The following is an 18637-nucleotide window of genomic DNA, read 5'->3' on the forward strand; positions in this document are numbered from 1 at the left end:
GGTTTAAGCGTGAAGAGGTAACAGACAGAGTTACTTTCGCATTTATAATATTTGCATAGATATAGATAATTGTCATAGTTTACATTGCGTTCGTTATCTTTAATTAAAAACTGATTACAACGTTTTGCCATTTGGAAACTCGGACATAATTCAAGACGTAAGGCGATATAGTAATTAATTTGTCGCCCAGTATTAGATGAGCAGAAGCAATGAGCACGCAATGTGGAGCAAAGAACGGGGACAAACAACCGTTGCCAAATTAATATTACGTAACGCGATACGATGTTAGAAAAACGCGTAATACCGGCGCCCGGTACGCAATGGTCAAACGCCATGACAAAAATGTGAAATTACTTAAACAATTACATAATACAAAGAAGAGCAATATAAGGCCAGTTGACCTCAACCGTAGATCGCGAGATTTGGACAGGAGTCGCTAATCATTTTGGAATTCTGCACGTCTCAAGAGAATAATGAGCATTAGCTTCGCTTCAAAACCCTCCTCTTGACTGAAAAACAGCAGTGGAAATTTAACTGGATTCAACTTCAACGTATATCCGAACTAATATTGTAAATGAAAGTGAGTTTGTTTATTTGTAACGCTTTCACGTCTTAACTACTCAGCCGATCATTATGAAATTTTGCTCCCAATTCATTAGAGGTTCAGAAAGGGAACCGTACACGAAGGCGAAACCGCGGACGGTAACTAGTAATAATTAAAGGACGATCGTGTTTCAATCATATATGGAACATAAAATTATGATTGTAATGAGCTTATGACACACATACGAAACCGTTTATGAGCACGTTTTGAACGAACAATTATGAATAAAGTATATTATTATGTCCCATTAGCGTGATACAGGTGACACGGTTGTCGGATCATTGTCCCCACCTGAACATCGACGAGTAGAATGTATTAGAATTACTTCCTTATTTTTATAAATTATCATACTTTAAATCGATTAAATGTTTTCTAATTATTACGGCAACGATTAAAATAATAATCGTGTTTGCAACCATTGTCAATATCGATTAACGAATTGAAGAACATTGATGATAACAAATCCGATCCTCAAATTGTACATTTTGAGATGCAATTTTTACTATTGCTATAGATTTGAAATTATTATTCATTTGAAAATCGCCTGCAGAACATTTACGATTATGCCTTCACAACATGACAATAAATACCATTTAGTTTAACGATATCTACAGAAAATAGATAATAGAGAGTAATTTGAGAGACTATCAACTTTAAATTAAAAACGGTTAGTGTTTAATATTTTGGTGATATTATTGTATAAGTAATAAATGATTATCAAAAATTTGGCCGTAAATCGAGAATAACTATTATTTTTTATGATATCGGATGGCGGACGAGCAAATGACTCTATAAATCATAAGGAATATTAACCATTCCTTACATCGCCAATGCGCCTTGAGAACTAAGATGTTAGGTCCTTTGTATCTGTAGTTACACTGACTAACCCTTCAAACCGGAACACAACAATACTGAGGACGGCAGTTTGGCGGTAGAATATTTGATGAGTGGGTGGTACCTACCCAGACGAGCTTGCACAAAGCCCTATCACCAAGTAAAATATAGCTGTGTTATCAATAGAAATTCAATATATATAGGTTACCTATTTATATGTATTACTCCTGGCTATTCACGGCGGCCAATTTTATAGAGATGTCCGAGATGTTTGAGAGCTACGTAGGAGATATTATAGAGCACATGTGGTGCAATGTGCAAGCACAGGTGTCAAAAAAGTTCTTTATTTGAATAATTAAGTCTTATTAATTTTAGCTTATACATTCCCCAAATATTTAATGTCTTTAAACTTACTATTTACTTTCTGTCTGACAGTGATATAACCATTCGTAATTAGCCGAATAATCATTAATTATTTGGCATATTTACTATATATACGTATTAGATACGTGTATACGTATGAATGAAAATAACTCGTCATTGTGCTGAATATCCTTTCATGAAAAAGTCGACTCCATACTTATGTGTCAAAATGATGTCACATTTAGGTACTTAATTCTGTTTCCCACGAGAAATATCTGGAGATTTAGGTTGTCCGCTTTATTTTAAGCCTTAGCTTAAATCTTAAGGAGAAATATTTCGCAAATCATATTTCATATATGCCATACTATTTCAATCATAGCACACGTGTCACATACACTAAACATTTTTTAAATATATACAAATTTCATTTTAAAAAAAGAAAATATGAAATTAATAAGTCTTGCATAAACATTACGTTATCCTTACATCGATAACAATTTTACACGTGACAACTTGTATGTCACTGGCCACTTGTTCACTCATTTGAAAGCTTATCGAACAAATAAATAGAGACCATTGACCTCCAGACTGTATCTTACGCGAATTATGAGTTACAATAGAGGTTTGTCTGCGTATTTCTCTGTTCAATGTAAATGAAATGAATGAAATAGCATGACAAGGGTTCGTATTGGCCCTGCATGACTGAAAATATTGCATGATGAGAATTCAAACAATCGATAACTTGTAACGTGTTTTAACATAACAAATAACGATAAGAATTCAAGGAACAGTATTCACGAAGGAATAGTTTAAAGTCCAAATCTCCCATTGATTCAGCACGTACTTTAAAATTTTTGAGAATATAAATCTTTATATAAATTTGAACGTGTTCACATTATATATAAGCTAAAGAAAAGAGGTCACATTTAGTCGCGACCGTGACACGATGGCTAAACAAACATCGGAAGCTAGAAATTTGTTAAACGAAAAACACTAAAAGCTATCCGGTTACAATATGTGTTACACACTTCCAGCTGATGGGACTTGAATTAAAAATACGATAGCTTACTCAGAATATGAAGTGGACTAGGTCAAGTCTAAAACTGCTGACAAAGAAAGTAGACTTTATAAAACACGTCATGAGGTTTAAAAATAAAATCAAACAGACGGACAAAGCACCTTATAAGCGTACGATCGTCATTCAAGATAAATTTTGGGACCGTTAGGAGTTTGATGAGCTCACTGGCTCGTTTCTTTGTGAAACATCAGCTATATATAACACGTGCTACGATTCAACGATAAACAAGTTTAAAGAAGCAGACATGTATGGCTAACTTGGACGGTTGCATTCGATGTTAGTTACCGTTTTAATCCTGCGTCGTTGTTTTTACTTTCTCTAAACGCAATGTTTTGTTATCATATACACCACTTATCGTACACAAAACTAGAAAATTAAAGAATCAATTCCTTTTGTATTGAATGCCATTAAAATATCTTAGACTTAAAGACAATAGGAGGAAAAAATATTCAATTTATTTTTATTGACACTGACACAAAATAGATTCTGAATTACAATCTAAAAAATGGCGATTCATAATAGAGATAACCCAGTATGTGGATGAACTGACCGAATACCATCCTGATCAGCTGAGGAATCCAGAATCCCACGAAGACTTATACAACTGAGGCAAACTTCTCAACAAAGACTCAATGAAGAAGACGTCGTAGAGTTCAATGCAAACTTTTTGTAATCAATTTGCAATCCAAAAATAGATTGTGACTGAGAAAATAACATAAATAAGATATAACCGACACGGTTTAGATAGCACGTCGGCAAAAGTACAATCATAACATTTCGAAGAAAGAAAAAACTCTAATAAATTAAACCAAATTGTGTCCGAAATGAAACATAGGCCATAAGATTTTCATGAGATTTTGATACTTCAGTAGTCTCATCTTATTAAATACTTTTCCGGGTGATTGGCATCGCAAGTGATACGTACGAACAATGTAGGTGTACTACCAGCCAAAAACCCAAACTACTGAACTTTTCGCTTTTGTTCCTATAAAAACACGACAACTTACTTCAAAGCCGACTTTAAAAAGCTGGAGTTTCTTTTCTCATCTACTATATAAATAGAGTTATGACATTTTTTAAGTTTGTTTTTATGGAAATAACAATTTCATCTTCGGATTAATAGTGAAAAACATTTTCCAATCGTGCTGTGGAAATTTCATTAATGTCTAAAAGTTACAATGAGCCATTTACATCGGACGTATACTTCAGCATTTTTACACATACAACGCAAAGAATATTTGTAAATGATATAAACTTCGAGACTTACCTTTGGTTGCAACTGGGATGGATTGTCGTGTCATATCCTAAAACAGAAATATGTATTTTAGAAAAACATTAAAATTGCGAAAGAAAAATTAAAATATGAGCAAAGTAATAGCTCAAGCTGAAGAATTGAAATAAAATTATGTACAAAATAAAAAGTAGCCTTTACCGAAAGTAAAAGAAATAATATACATAACGGTACTATCATTTAGTATTTGTAAATATAAATTTACTAGATACTGAAACTGTACAATAATTTCTTTACCCGCATATGAAATAAAAAAACAAAAATCCTAAAAGCATTTTTGCATGCGGGCTTATTTATATATTTAAACGGTATTCAAATCTAGCTGTCTAGCTAAATTTCGACAAGTAAAAACTAGTCTGAACCGTCTATGGAAAAGCTATAATGAATTAAAGATTTTTTGGCCAAAAATTCTAAGAATCCTGCTCCTATAATTTTTATGATAAATGCATTTTAAAATTATTTTGACCAAACAAAGAATAAACTAAAGTTAATTAAATTAAAGTTATTAGAACAGTTAAGAAAACCAACTCAATCATAACAATAGTTATATTTAATCTAGACCACTAAACTTATACACACATATATATATGATTACGCTCCGTTTCTTTTGTGAAAAAAGTAGTTGTACCTTTTCATTTTTGATTTAAGTGTTTTGTTAAAAAAAACTATTCGATCAATATTTACCTCTCTTGAGAATTCGTTAAAACATGTACCGTCAGAAGAAAAATATATTTATCTATACGTATGAAGACTGTCGAGTTCTTGCGATTACCAAAATTGCAAATGTATTCCAAGCAATTTACGTTCGCTATAGTAGGCGACATTCTACGACGAAATAAGTCTCCTTAATTATGATCGTGGAGGAAACAAAAAAACTCCCTCAGCATTCAAGTTTAACGGCAATTCAACAGTAATGTAGCAATCCAGTAACTAATTACAGACCAAAAATGTATGGTAGTACTCCATGTTTTATAATTGCCAGGTTTCTTTAGTACAAAAACTTTTTGTTTAAGATATTGCTCGAAAATTATCAATATTCTTTTAATAAGAGACAAGTCAAGTGTTCAACACTACTAAACAATTAAACAATTTGTAGCTGTTCCCTTCTTTGTTAATTATAGGAGCCCGTTGTTTCAATGATTAAAATAAAAGATAACGAAGCCACCATCTGTTTTATTAAGTTGGCGGTAATAAATATAGAAGCTTTAATATTTCCTTGTTGGTAGGCTATGTTTAAATCTAGGTAAGTACCGTCTAATAAGATATTCTACCGCCAAACAGCAATACAGCACAAGAGACATAACAAGGTGGGCTTAGCTCCCAAGGTTGGTGCCGCATTGGCGATATAGGGAATATTTATATTTCTTAGAGGGCCACTTATCGTCAGATGACCCATTTGCCCATCAATATACCATAATATGAAATAAAAATGTGCCTAAAATTACACATTGGAATGACTGATATTCTAACATATATACATATGTAACCACCAAGTCAGTGTCCTGTGCCCACAGTGTGTCATTTAATTTAAAAAGTATAATCGTGACATTATTCTCAAAGCAAACACGGAACGGAAGCGGTCTACCTCCTTGCTAGTCTTTTAAGCTGAAGTTGAATAGCCGACACTAAATAAACCGATGATTCATGTAATGTGTATAGCTTTTGCTTTGCCTATTTAATTTAACCCTTATAACAAATACGTTAAGGATCAGTAATATAACACTGAAACGTGAAGCGAGGTTCCTACTTCATTATCATAGCCAGTTTTAAATGGTCTTTCCCTGACACACTCCTTTTTGTCAACACTTTAATTTTACCAATGTTTTATGCAAAATAGTGTTTATATGAATAATAATTATTATAGAATATTATACTGAAATTTTCAATGTATTTCACGTGTTGAAGTGTTGACTGTTGATTAATTTGTTTTAAAACTGTGCAATTACATAATTTTAGAAATATTTAGCAAAAAAAAAATCAAGTGCGTTTGAAATAAAACTTAATTGATATTTTAAATTATCCTATAAGGATTAAATATAATTGAAAACATTATCACGTATAAAGACGAGCGTGGGACGATGAATCATCAATATTTGATGATATCATTGTTGACACGAATGCCTTTCCAAATAAACTTGTTTACATTAAATTACAGCTAGTCAAATTAAACACTAGATTTTTATACAAAACTACGCAACTAAATTATTGGTTGCGGTTTGGTTACCATGAAATAATAAATTCGGATTGTATTACTATTTTGTTTATGCACAAGCGTAACAAAAACACAACCAAATGGAAAAAAAAATATCACAAAAAGCTGTTCGTGTGCAAATCAAAGATTCGTGAGCAACGTAATCAAAAGTGTCCGAGTGACGGGCGATGCGTCTGCTCCATGCGGTATCCAAAGTGCGAATGATTTTAAGTGCGAGAGAAATACCGATCGTGAGTTGCGCACGGGCAGCGTGTGGCCCGAGTCGCCGGCACCCTCGATCTCCGCGCCCTCACGCAGGAAACCGCCATCATCGGACGACGAGCCCGATGGTTCCTTCGCAGCCATGACAAACAATCATGTGCCAATGATGGACAATACACATTGCAACTTACTGAACGGTCCTCCATTTCCGATTCCATTTATCGAGAGATGAATAATATCACAACCTCCTAATGGTCAGTTGAAGTGAATAGTGAAACTGTATTGGTAACGGACAAGTATGAAAAATCGATGCTTGCTAGCGTCCGGCATGCGTCGACGATACAAGTTAGAAGGTCGTCGGAAAATTAATCATCGTCAGATCGAACGCAGTCCACCGAGCACGCAACACTGTTATCTATCGATTCTGACCTATATCGACAGGTTTCCGACAATAATGAATATATTAACTATTATATTTAACTGTGGCATGATTTCTAGGTGAGATACGTAACGGTATATGCAAGTAGTGATATGATGAGCGGCGTGCGCGAACAAGTGTTTCATTTGTAACTGTGCCATTTTAAAAATAAATACTCGTTAAGCTATGGTAACTACGTGCATATTGCAAATGATCACCTGCCAACTGATGATGTATGGAAACATTTCTACATTTTTTGCTGGATAGCAGTGACACTAAAATGCCTTTTGTCCGGTGATGTTTTCACTATAATTGTTTGACATTCATCACCTTTCACGAACTAAGGTTTTTTTGTGTGATATACTGCAGTTGTCATGTTGAAGTTATCTGAGATACTGATAGATAGCATGAACGCCATGGGTTGATAGCACATTCGGCTTTCGCGGATTTGCCTTTCCAACTGTAGCGTCGATTAGCAACGTGCTTCACGACCCAAACAATGAGGGTGATCGCGGCGTGGTACCGTACAAACGCTCAGCTAATCGATATAATGTTTCCGCTCAATTCACTCGCAAATTCAAAACGTGTAATCAGCTCAGTGACTTATTCAAGAATTGCATTCGTGTAGTCAGTCTATCATATTTGTAAATGGAAATTTCAGATACTGTAGCTAAGTCAACTACATTAAATTTAGCTGTTTCGTGTGTGATTTGAAGTAAATACTTTGAATGTTAAACACTAATCAATTGAACTACTGAAGAGAACTAAACCTTAAAGGAGATTTAACGTTAATTTTTAATTTAAATTCAATATAAATTTTAAAAAAATAATCACAATGAAAGTATCGTCGTTAAACGTTAACGTCTAATATGTTAGTAGACCGAGCATAGCTTCCGCAAGTGAATTGGCAAATTGTCTCGCCAACAGCGGCGAGAGTGATGTGTCCATTGACCTGATTGAAATAGATTAGTCACTGGTCGGCACGACGAACGTTATACAGATATAAATATATAACCAGCATAGATGTAAACAATCCTTCCTCTTTCGTGATTCTATAAGGCTGATTGGTATTTACAGAATGTACCAAACTATTGCGAACTAACATGAGTTATCGAGCTACATTTGTGGCGTAAAATGCAGAAATGCTTCCATTATACTTCCCTTTGCTTAGTGCAGTCTCAATGAGCAGTATCTACTTGCTTATATCGCAAAATGTAACCGATACAATGCCACGTGTGTTTCTTTTATCTCCAGACATTTATGTTGATCAAGACAATAATGCATCATAACTTACACTAATTTTAAGAATATGTTCTATTAATATGTTTTGTAAATTTTAAAACTCATAACGTCTGTATTTCTTCATAATATATATTCGCTAGTAATAATATCAGTACATTAATTTAAGTAACAATGACCAAATATCAGTAATGTACTTAGAAATTTAAGATTCTGTTTTGGCTTATTTTTTCAGACCTTTTGTTTTTATCAAATATTTAATTTAAAGAATAAACAATGTTCGTACAAGCTCAAGTCTAATCGCTGTGTAAGTAACCATTAAGCCTACTGCTTGCATGAGCGCAAGAATATTGGATATCATAATTGGCTGTACATACCCTCGCCAGCTTGTTGGGCATGGGCTGAAGATGAGGTGTGTGATTGCGCTGACCCGCGAGCTCTGGGTTGAGTGCTAGGATAGCGTCGATCTCCACCTCCTTGCCCTTGGTCTCCCCTCGCTCGTACCATTCTACTGTCACTGACCGCGTTTCCAAGTTTACCCCGGAAACTATCGCTGAGTGAATCCGTCCTGTAACATAAGACCATAGCATTTTTTCATCGTTTATTTTGTATAAAATCTATTTATTGTCTCTATTATAAAGGACTTTTGTAAATGTAAATAAATCAATCATTAAAATACGTACAATTGTATATATAGGTGTTTCTTAATAGAAAACCAAACATATTTTGATGGTAATTTGTGGAAGCCTTTTGTACTATTGTCATATGTCATACAATATCCAATAGGATACAAATATTGTCGCATATTAAGAATATTAACACAAAATACAAACACACCACTCCGCTTACAATACTTACATTAAAACTATTTAAAAATTTGGATATCTTCTGAAATATTAGTTCGTACATATGTATCTACTAAAATATGTATAACAGAGTAACAACTCACTTACATGAATAAGTAACAGTTCTTCTCGTTATAATAGACAATTACAATTGATAGTTTTACTAGTAATGAGAATTCAAGAGCCTACTTGTATCTTGTGTAAGTAGTACTTATCAATAACCAGAAACTGGTGACTTAGTATAAAATAACTAACCAGGAACTTCGTAACATAAATAAATTTATTTTTACAAATTATTATTATTAGTCAAAATCAATTAATGTTACGAATCTAGAAGTAATCTAACCAGGAGTAACCAGAAGTAACCAAAACACTACGCATTTGTATACTTAATAGCCTTATTTTTAATTATAGTTAACATAGACATACCGTGACAAATATAAATAGTTACAATAGAATTCAATCGATTGAAACAAAAACATAGAGCAACATCTGTTCATTTCATGGACCTATTGGGACCGAGGGGAGACTAGACGCATTAACTTTCAAGCGGGGATTTGAATGGATATGGGGGCGATTTCCAGTATAATGCAAGCTTTTCTCTTTCAGACATCGTTTACTTATATAGGCACTCTTAACGAAAAATATATCACCTCTACTAACCTTTAAGTATTTTGCAGTATGCTCAGTATCAGTAATAAAAGGTTCAAAGACTAAAAATTAGACATTGAAATCAAGCTCTTACAAATTTGTTACTAGCCATTCTATTTATCAAAAAACCGCAAGAACAATCCAAAGATATAGAACTAAAATAACGAGAAGACTCGACAAATATCTTTTAAATAAAGTCTCTATGAAAATCTGACAACACACTGAAACTACAATCAGTGCAGTTGACCTACATCACTAGATTAATTACTGTGCATAAGATGCATGCAACGCATCTTAGCGAAAGTGACGTAACGTATTGCATAACGAACAAATCCGCTTGGAATGGATTAAATCTTACATTATTTTGTATACAAGCGTGCGAAATATCGATCATACTGTTATTAGCTTTTAATTGGTACCTACTAAGGTAAGCGCAATGGCAGAGATGGTAGAAATTATTTTATTACAAGCTATTTTCAAGATAAACAAATAAAATTTCATTAAACAAACAAAAATATAATTTATAATCAAAACTTATATCAAAACGTCAAAGGTCAACCGAAACTGGTCATTATAGTAAAGAAAGTTTCAATCAGATATGTCTGAAACGTAAAACTTTGAACATCAGAAAGCGCGGGTATAATTATCTCAAAGCGGGACAAGGTCACTGACCTTCGACAACCTGCCGTTCAGATAACGCATGAGGAGCCTGACTTTAACCACAAAGGAAATCTATTATGAGACGTAAACAAACTGGCTGAGAAGAGACGTTCTTCAAACAAACAGAGGAAAATAGAATTATGTACCTATACTACAATATCTCATCCCGACACGAAATTTTGAGTAAGAACAAAATTAGAGCTTAAATTGTTATTTTATTAAAATTACTAGCAAATATTACGGCTTCACATGGGTACGATGAAGAATGATAAATAATATACATATACAACCTTTACATTGAAAAAACAAACATAAAAAGAAAAAAATCTTGTTCTTTCCGGCTAGGAAAGTTGAAATTCTCGACTTCTCTATTATACTGAGTTTTTTGCCAGTTCTTCTCGGTAGAATCTACTTTCCGAACCACTGGTAGCTTGACAATAAATTCAACACTGTAACATGAAGACTCAACTCTTGTGTGATTCTGTGATGTGATATTTTGATTTTACAATATTCATGTATAATATATAAACCTTCCTCTTGAATCACTCTATTTATTGATCAAAACCGCAGTAAAATCCGTTGCGTAATTTATCCGCCGTCTGTGCGCTTTGTATGGTACAAAGCGCACAGACGGCGGGAAGAGACTTTGTTTTATACTATGTAAAGGTAAATTCTAAATAATATATATCTTCGTTTGTCCTTCGGTCAAAAAGTGTATTCATATATTTATAATAGTGATTGATAGATTAGAGTTCAAAATATATCTCAGTATTCTTGCGTGTAGAAAGTCACTATTTAGTAATTATTGGACACACCGATAAATGATTTTACTTGTAACAATTTCAAATTTTTCTTTCATTCCTATACAATTTTTACTCAAGAATGTATACTTATATCCCTGGTACTCCCCCTCCCCCCCCTTAACTAAGAGAAAACCAGTAAAAAATAAATTCAAACTTTCATGTCATGTGAGCATTTTCTATACGATTTTTCCGGACAAATACGCTACTACGACTATGCATTTTATTTTCAACAATTCAATCCAAACAACAAAAGGTTTAAAGGAAAACACGAGTCACCGTAATTTGCTTGATTGCTATGATGATTCCAAATTCCTGGAAACCCCGACAGCTAATCGTGTCACTGTGTCAAAAGACAATAATATACGTACACGAATACAAACATAAGGAATATTCGAAGGCGGTTAGTAAACGATTCCCAATTGTTCGTAACGTATACTCCTCTAATGGACGCGGTATATGCATCTAATGCGAACAACCAACTATAAATACCCGATCTTTCAATTTTAAGGAAAAAAGGGGAAATAATATGGTTGCACTAGTATATTTTCAGGACACAAACAACACAAAAATAAATGTTAAAAACCAAAACGTCATTTAAATCATCCAAAAATTTCGATTCTAATTGAAATCTAATTAGAATTGTTACAGTTAAAGCCACTCTTTCAGTCTGGCATTCCTCAAATAGCATTACAATCAATGACTCAGTGACAAAAACTGTCTTGTCAATGAACGAGTCATTTCATTATCGCTTGGTACGCAACACAAACTGATGTGCTTATCTAAAGAAGGTCTTATTAAACAATGTCTATTTGAAAAAAAAAAAGACCCATATCAAAGTATATGAAATGAGACCACCTCAGAATCATACCGAACTCAACGCACAAAAAACATCATAAACTGACATTCTAATCATATGAAACTTTCTTTGCGATTATATCGTCATAGATGTTAAGATAGCCAGTCTATCAAAACAATTTATGAGGCGATTTGGCAAACTGAACGCAACTTATCGAACACACTTCGATCACCACGGCAACTTGGTTTCGCTGCCGAAGAGCGAAAGTGGAACGAACGCTGAAGTGAAATAAAACAAAGACGATAACGACAATGCTCAAAGTGTGAAGCTGAAGTAAGAAAAAAATGGTATTTCGTTTCTAAGCACAAACATTAGTAGAAAAAACATATAATAAAATGTTATGCCACTTTCCTTAATGGCCTTTGTGAATTTAATTGAATACACGTTTATATATTTATATTATTATCATAGGTATAAGTCGCTAAGATTGTAAAATGCACTGATAAGAAATACGAAATTTAATCATTCAAAACATGACACTTCATGATCACACCGAAAAAATATGCAAGATAAGTTCGTTCTTGACACATAAAACCTTTCGGGAACCAGATTGCCTCTCATATATGGTTAAAATAAGAATTGATATCTCGTTACATAAAAACCATTCTCCAGAAACAGACGCAACATAAATCAAATTATTACTGACGGAATTACGCTTGCTTCAGCGCTAAAAGTAATGGATGAGAGTAGGATATTTACGTTTGTGAAGTTCTTTGACTTTGTGACTACAGATAAAGATACATGCCGTCTACCAGTTTGACGCGTCTCATTTCGATTAACTCTAGGCATTTTGTTTTCCGTCATTAGAAAGGTTTATTACGCACTTCTTTTATGATATTTCATGAATAATAGGTTTTATATTACAAACTTAAGCTATTACCGTAGCTTAACATAAGGTTAACTATTCAAACAACAGTTTTGCTTTCGCTTTAATTTGGTAAAATAATAAAAACAAATTACGAAATACTAACATAAAATTTATACGCAGACAAAACAATTACTAGAACAATTCTTACAAGGAAATAAATATTAATACAATTTACTAAATTACATAGTAGCATGGCGTATTTCATATTTGTAATAAAACAATATCGTTCTCTTTATACCTAACCGCAGTTTTCAATTACAGTGTCAGTTGATCACGACTAGAAAGTGTACTGGGAACGAGTATAGCTCTATAGACAATAATTCACGTCAAACAATACTTAAATCACTACCAATATCACATCTAACTGGGATAATAGTACAGGAAAAACGGATTCGTTTTATTAGCACAAGTTTTATATGAAACGCTGTTTATAAATATATTTATATTCATTAAAGTAAATAGTATAAAATAGTATAAAGAAAGCCAGTCGTTTAAATATAATCAAGCAAGTATAGAAACTGCAACATGCGTCAACTGGCCTTATTTTTAGGTACCTACAATGTAAGAAAAGGAAATTAATTTCCCAAAATTCCTAGTGATATAATTTAAACTATACATATGATTTTTTTCCGACTAAAAGTTTCATAACGTCAATATTTTATGAGAGGATGATCAAAAGATAAAACAATAATAACTTCATTATAATTTTAAAATCTCTTACTAAGTGTAATGATACACTTTATGAAAATGGAAAAATACTAAGAAAAAATTATTATCGAGTAGAAAAATAAAATACAATTGACAACATTAATACTAATTAGCATAAATTCATTGAGATAAGAAAATCGTGTCGATTCGCGTTATTCCCAGTCGCAAAAATACGAACTGATACGTTATCGTTGATACCGAGATAATAAAAAAAGCGCATCATGATTAAATCGAGCCTTTTTATAGGTGACCTGTAAGTATTTAAAATACATAACTTTCTCTATTATATCTTGACTAATATTATAAAAGCGAAAGTAATGCTCTCTGATTGTTACCTCCTCACGAATTAACTATTGAGATTAAGATGTGTATGTTAATGAAATATAAGCAGTAACTTAGGTACAGGATATATATATAAAATCACGTTCACGCATGGAATCTCTGAGAACCTCTACTTATATGTATAAAGTATTGTACGTAAATAAAAGAAAATAGTGCGTAAAACATTATTATTTAATACAAAATAAAAAACCCAGACTGCTACTTATCCACTAATGTGAGGAAACCGGCCTAAATTGACTCATAACATGCTTTGCTCGCGAAAAGTAGTATTTCATATCAAAGATCAAAGTGCGATGGTAGCCAGTTTAAATTTTGTACGATCGCAAGAGCGTGTCATTGACCCGTTAACGCATTGCTTTGAGCTAATTATAATACGTTGCTTGTTCCTGATGTATTACGACTTACGGTCAACGCATGAGTGACGAGATTCAATGACAAATAGTTTCCATAATTGTATACTATGTGAAATGAACTACATCAATAAAATATATATAACTTTAGTAAAAAAAAAAACATGACGAACATAGTACTATTTATGTTTAGTACCTAGTTTATTTATCATATCAGTTCAGGCTTTATATACTGTGTAAGATCATATTTTTTGTTATTATAATTTATTCACAAACCTTGCCATTATTTTTTATTATTTAAATTGTTATTTTAATAATACCTGCATTTTATTGCCAGACACTATCACAATCTGAATTTTTGATTTAAGTTTGTAAGATTTATATAACTAATTATAATTCTGCTATCGTCACGAATCCAAGTCTAAAGATAAAGAGCCTAGTAAAAGTTGAAAAGAAATTTAAACCGACAGCGTTGTTTCCCACGACCGAGTGCAACGAGGAAGGTATCAAGAAACGAAACGTATTATTACGATGCGCCGATTTATTATTATCTCAGCTTTGAATTATTTCTTTCCGAAACGGTAAAATATATTTGACAATCGAGAAGTAAGTGTAATGCGTCCAATTTAAAAGACACTTCATTAAAACATTTTTTTGCGTAAATAATGTTACTGTGTTGTGGACAACATTTTCGGTAGGAGTATATTTTGCAACTGCAACTGTCACCAACGATAAGAAATTGTTTTAATTTTTTTGTTATTTTAAGGTTAATAGGTAAATAGTTATAGCAGGTAAATTGTTGTTTAATCAAAACAGTTGTGATAAAGCATAAGTTATATAAGATATAATAATTGAGTCTCCTTAGAAGGCAAAGAGGAGTCTTTGCCTTCTAAGGAGACTCAATTATTTCCAAACGAAGAATGGTTTGCACATGGCAATCGTATTTCTGGTAAAAAAAGTAAAAAATATACCACTTTTACATTCAGCCAGTCTTTCCTACATTATTTACACCCATATCAGTATCCAGGTAAGTGAACTGCATGACGTTGAAAGCACGCATTTAAAGTACTCACATCGTAGTGCTTATATTTAACTTATGGTCAAGAATTAGTTTATTTGAACAATCAAAAAAATTAATTTTATATATAATTAGAATGACATCAGAAAATTACAAATAGTATAAAAGGAGCCAAATAAGAATCTCTGCAAATAAATATAACCCATAAATAAATCAAGAATGTCTTATTAAAGAACTATTTTATTTTATATATCCCGGAACCGCTTTACAGACCAGTAAAATTTTAGGACATAAAAATTACAACGAATATAGACGAAGTATTAATAGTATAGCCAGGGATACCGATAGAGCATATCATCATTACATAGTATAAAACAAAGTCACTTACCGCTGTCTGGTCCTATGTATGCTTAGATCTTTAAAATTACATAACGGATTTTGATGCGGTTTTATTAATAGATATATAGATTCAAGAGGAAGGTTTATATGTATGGTATATACACAAAATATACACTGATAATTTTAGAGGTTTCTGAAGTGATGTCGCAAATGAACATTTTTTTGCGCTTACATTGCAAACGCTGGCTGAACCCTACGAGATAGATCAAAATAATGTACTACAGTATTGTACACCTTAAAAAGATCTTCAAAATTCTTTTCCAATTAAGTACCTTAAATATATTGAGCATTTAATATAGATCAATATGGCCTTTTACAGCATGTAATTTAAAATGAATATTTTCGAAGATATTACAGATTTCAAACGCAGGATATAGCTGTTTGTATTGTCTAACGACTGAAAAACTGTGAACGTTGTAAGACATTGTAGTATATTTAGTATCAGCATTGCACCATAAATAAATAAAGCTCACGTGACATTTTTATCGGTAAATTAAAACGATCTACAATAATTATAAACCTTGTGGTATATAATGTACACATAAAGTAACGGATATTAAATTTTTTTACAAGAAAAACAGTAGTGTAGGCTACATTCAGAAACATTTACTAGCAACTCCAACTATCTTGGTGCGAGTCAGGGGTCAAACTCGTGAAATGGCTGGGCAATATGCAACTTTCCTAGTAATAGTTTAGTACCTAATAAGGGTTTACCTAACAAAACGCTCAACATGATTGCTAAATTTCACTCACTTCATAGAGAAAACGAGTTCAAATCGTTTGTTCATGTTTCATTCTTCCCGCAAATTTTGTCGATGTTCTAGTTAGCAAGTTAATGCGGTGAATTAAAATAAGTACTATCGACTTTTCCTATAAATGTTACGTGAGGCATGAATAGTTAATGCTGTTTGATGATTCCGAATGACGAGTCTATGTAACAGATAGAGAGAAATCAGTGTTTAGCTAAACATATAATTCGTGGTAGGACTTTGTGTAAGCCCGTCTGGGTGCCTACCCAGAAGGACGTGGGTGGCTCCACTCCTCATATATGCTACATCTTTGATGTGTAAGCGGTGTGTTCTATATGAGGGGTGAGTGAGCACAGGCAGTGAGTATAGGCGTGGGAAATCTTAGTTTCCAAAGTTAGTGGCGGTTCGGTGATATGGAGAATGATTAATATTTCTTAAAATAATAATGTTAGTGGGCAGTGGTGACCTTTATCGTCAGGTGGTCCATTAGCCAGTCCAACTACCAATGAGACATAAAAAAGTGTGTGTGTGTGTGTAATACCAACAGTGAAGTTAAACTTAATAGTTAAATAATTATTTTTATATTTGTCTTAGACGAATAGTTTCATCGAGTTTCAAATCTAAAATTCAAATTCTAAAGTCTTTATAATAATTTAAAATAAAGTCACCTGAAATACATCCACTAGACACCTCTTACGAGGCCATTTGTCAAAAGAAAATATTTTAAAAAGGCAGTTAAACCTGCGGATCGGGAATTATAGCCTTATTGGCACAACACTTTGGTCGTGATACCCGAGGGTATGTTTGCGTCTGCGTAATTTATATGATTGTGATAGAATACATTTTCGGTATTTATTTAACAATTTAAACGAATTGATGATTCTATCAGAATTTTTTCAACTTCTACACTTAACATCGAAAACAAAGGTAAACATTTGTTAAATCTACTTCATTTATGAACCACGATTATAAGTAGTTTTTTATTTATATAAATATTAAAAAAGAGTTAAAAACAATATTAAAAATACAATACGTTTTACAATGTGTTTGTGCTAAACATTACTTACTTTATTAAATTAACACATAACGGCCTCAAATGTTTTTTTAACATCTATAAATCTACTTAGCAATTCATCGTAAATTCAACTACAAGAGATAAAGCCATAGAAAGTATAATCCATTCCCTTCGTAGCTCATCGGGGATTTCCGCAGTTATTTGCAATAGTTGCATAAGTTTGTCGAGTTCTTCTTCAATCGATACTAAGTTCGTTTCCAACAACTACAAAAGTCCTCAATTTACAGTAGTTTCTTTGTTCAAATATTTTCATGTTATATTTGTCATTTTCTGATTCGACTTGATCTATGTGAAATCTGTTTGTGTATAAAAGCGGTCGTGTTGGATTTGCCGACACATCGGATTATGGAACGAGGCAATAAAGAGTGCACTGTGTAGTTTTCTTGAGGAGGCTGCCGTAGCCGAAATCGAGCAAGACCCCATCGTCATTTCTAATATTCTATTTAATATTCATTTTAAAATATCCATTTGGAAATGCCAGTACTTTCATTTTCAATTTGCGTTTTCAAACAGCGCAGCAAGCTTTCGTCTCTGACATTATAAGGACTACATAAAATATTTTAATTTTTATAAGCTTGATCGTTATATGAATAGAAAAAAAAAGTATCACATCATTTAATATTATAATAATCGATATGCGTAACAACCCGTTGCAAGTAGTGAGTCATGGATTTAGTGCCATTCGGCTAGACCGTGCGCCCGCGCACACAAAATACACACTCGACTTGCAAAATCATTGAATCGACTTCGCGATTATTGTTTGCTAAATATTACTAATTTAAATGTCTGAAGTATTAAAGTGCATATTCAATATAATGCACAGACGGATTTAATGGATTAATAGCAGCTTTACAAACACACAACATTATAAACGAGTTTCCTGATTCAATTGCATTTATTATTGCGATTAATTTGAAAATGTGAACAAAGATTAATGTCGTAAGTTCTTTATTTAGAATGTATTTAAGACTCATAAATAATACTAAGTAATTTTATACTTACTAAAATTATTTATATCGACTTTTTGATATGGAAATTTATATGTACTGTCATTAGTAATGATATTATCATTT

General features: G+C 32.7%; 1 protein-coding gene across 2 annotated transcripts in view; it reads right to left on the reverse strand.

Moving 5' to 3' along the window:
- The window catches only part of LOC125065248 (kinesin-like protein Klp10A), a 49553-nt gene that overhangs the window by 18185 nt on the left and 12731 nt on the right, over positions 1-18637 (reverse strand). The window contains exons 1-4 of one of the 2 annotated variants that reach the window (XM_047672875.1): positions 14292-14297; positions 11281-11285; positions 8618-8683; positions 4147-4183 (exon numbers count right to left, since the gene is read on the reverse strand). In XM_047672875.1, the coding sequence (XP_047528831.1) occupies positions 4147-4183; positions 8618-8638 (58 nt within the window). In that variant the 5' untranslated portion in view covers positions 8639-8683; positions 11281-11285; positions 14292-14297. Of the gene's footprint in view, positions 1-4146; positions 4184-8617; positions 8809-11280; positions 11286-14291; positions 14298-18637 lie in introns of those variants that run through there. The other variant, XM_047672798.1, reaches the window with a different exon arrangement.

The sequence above is a fragment of the Vanessa atalanta genome, chromosome 1 (assembly GCF_905147765.1).
Source record: "Vanessa atalanta chromosome 1, ilVanAtal1.2, whole genome shotgun sequence".
Lineage (NCBI taxonomy): Eukaryota > Metazoa > Arthropoda > Insecta > Lepidoptera > Nymphalidae > Vanessa > Vanessa atalanta.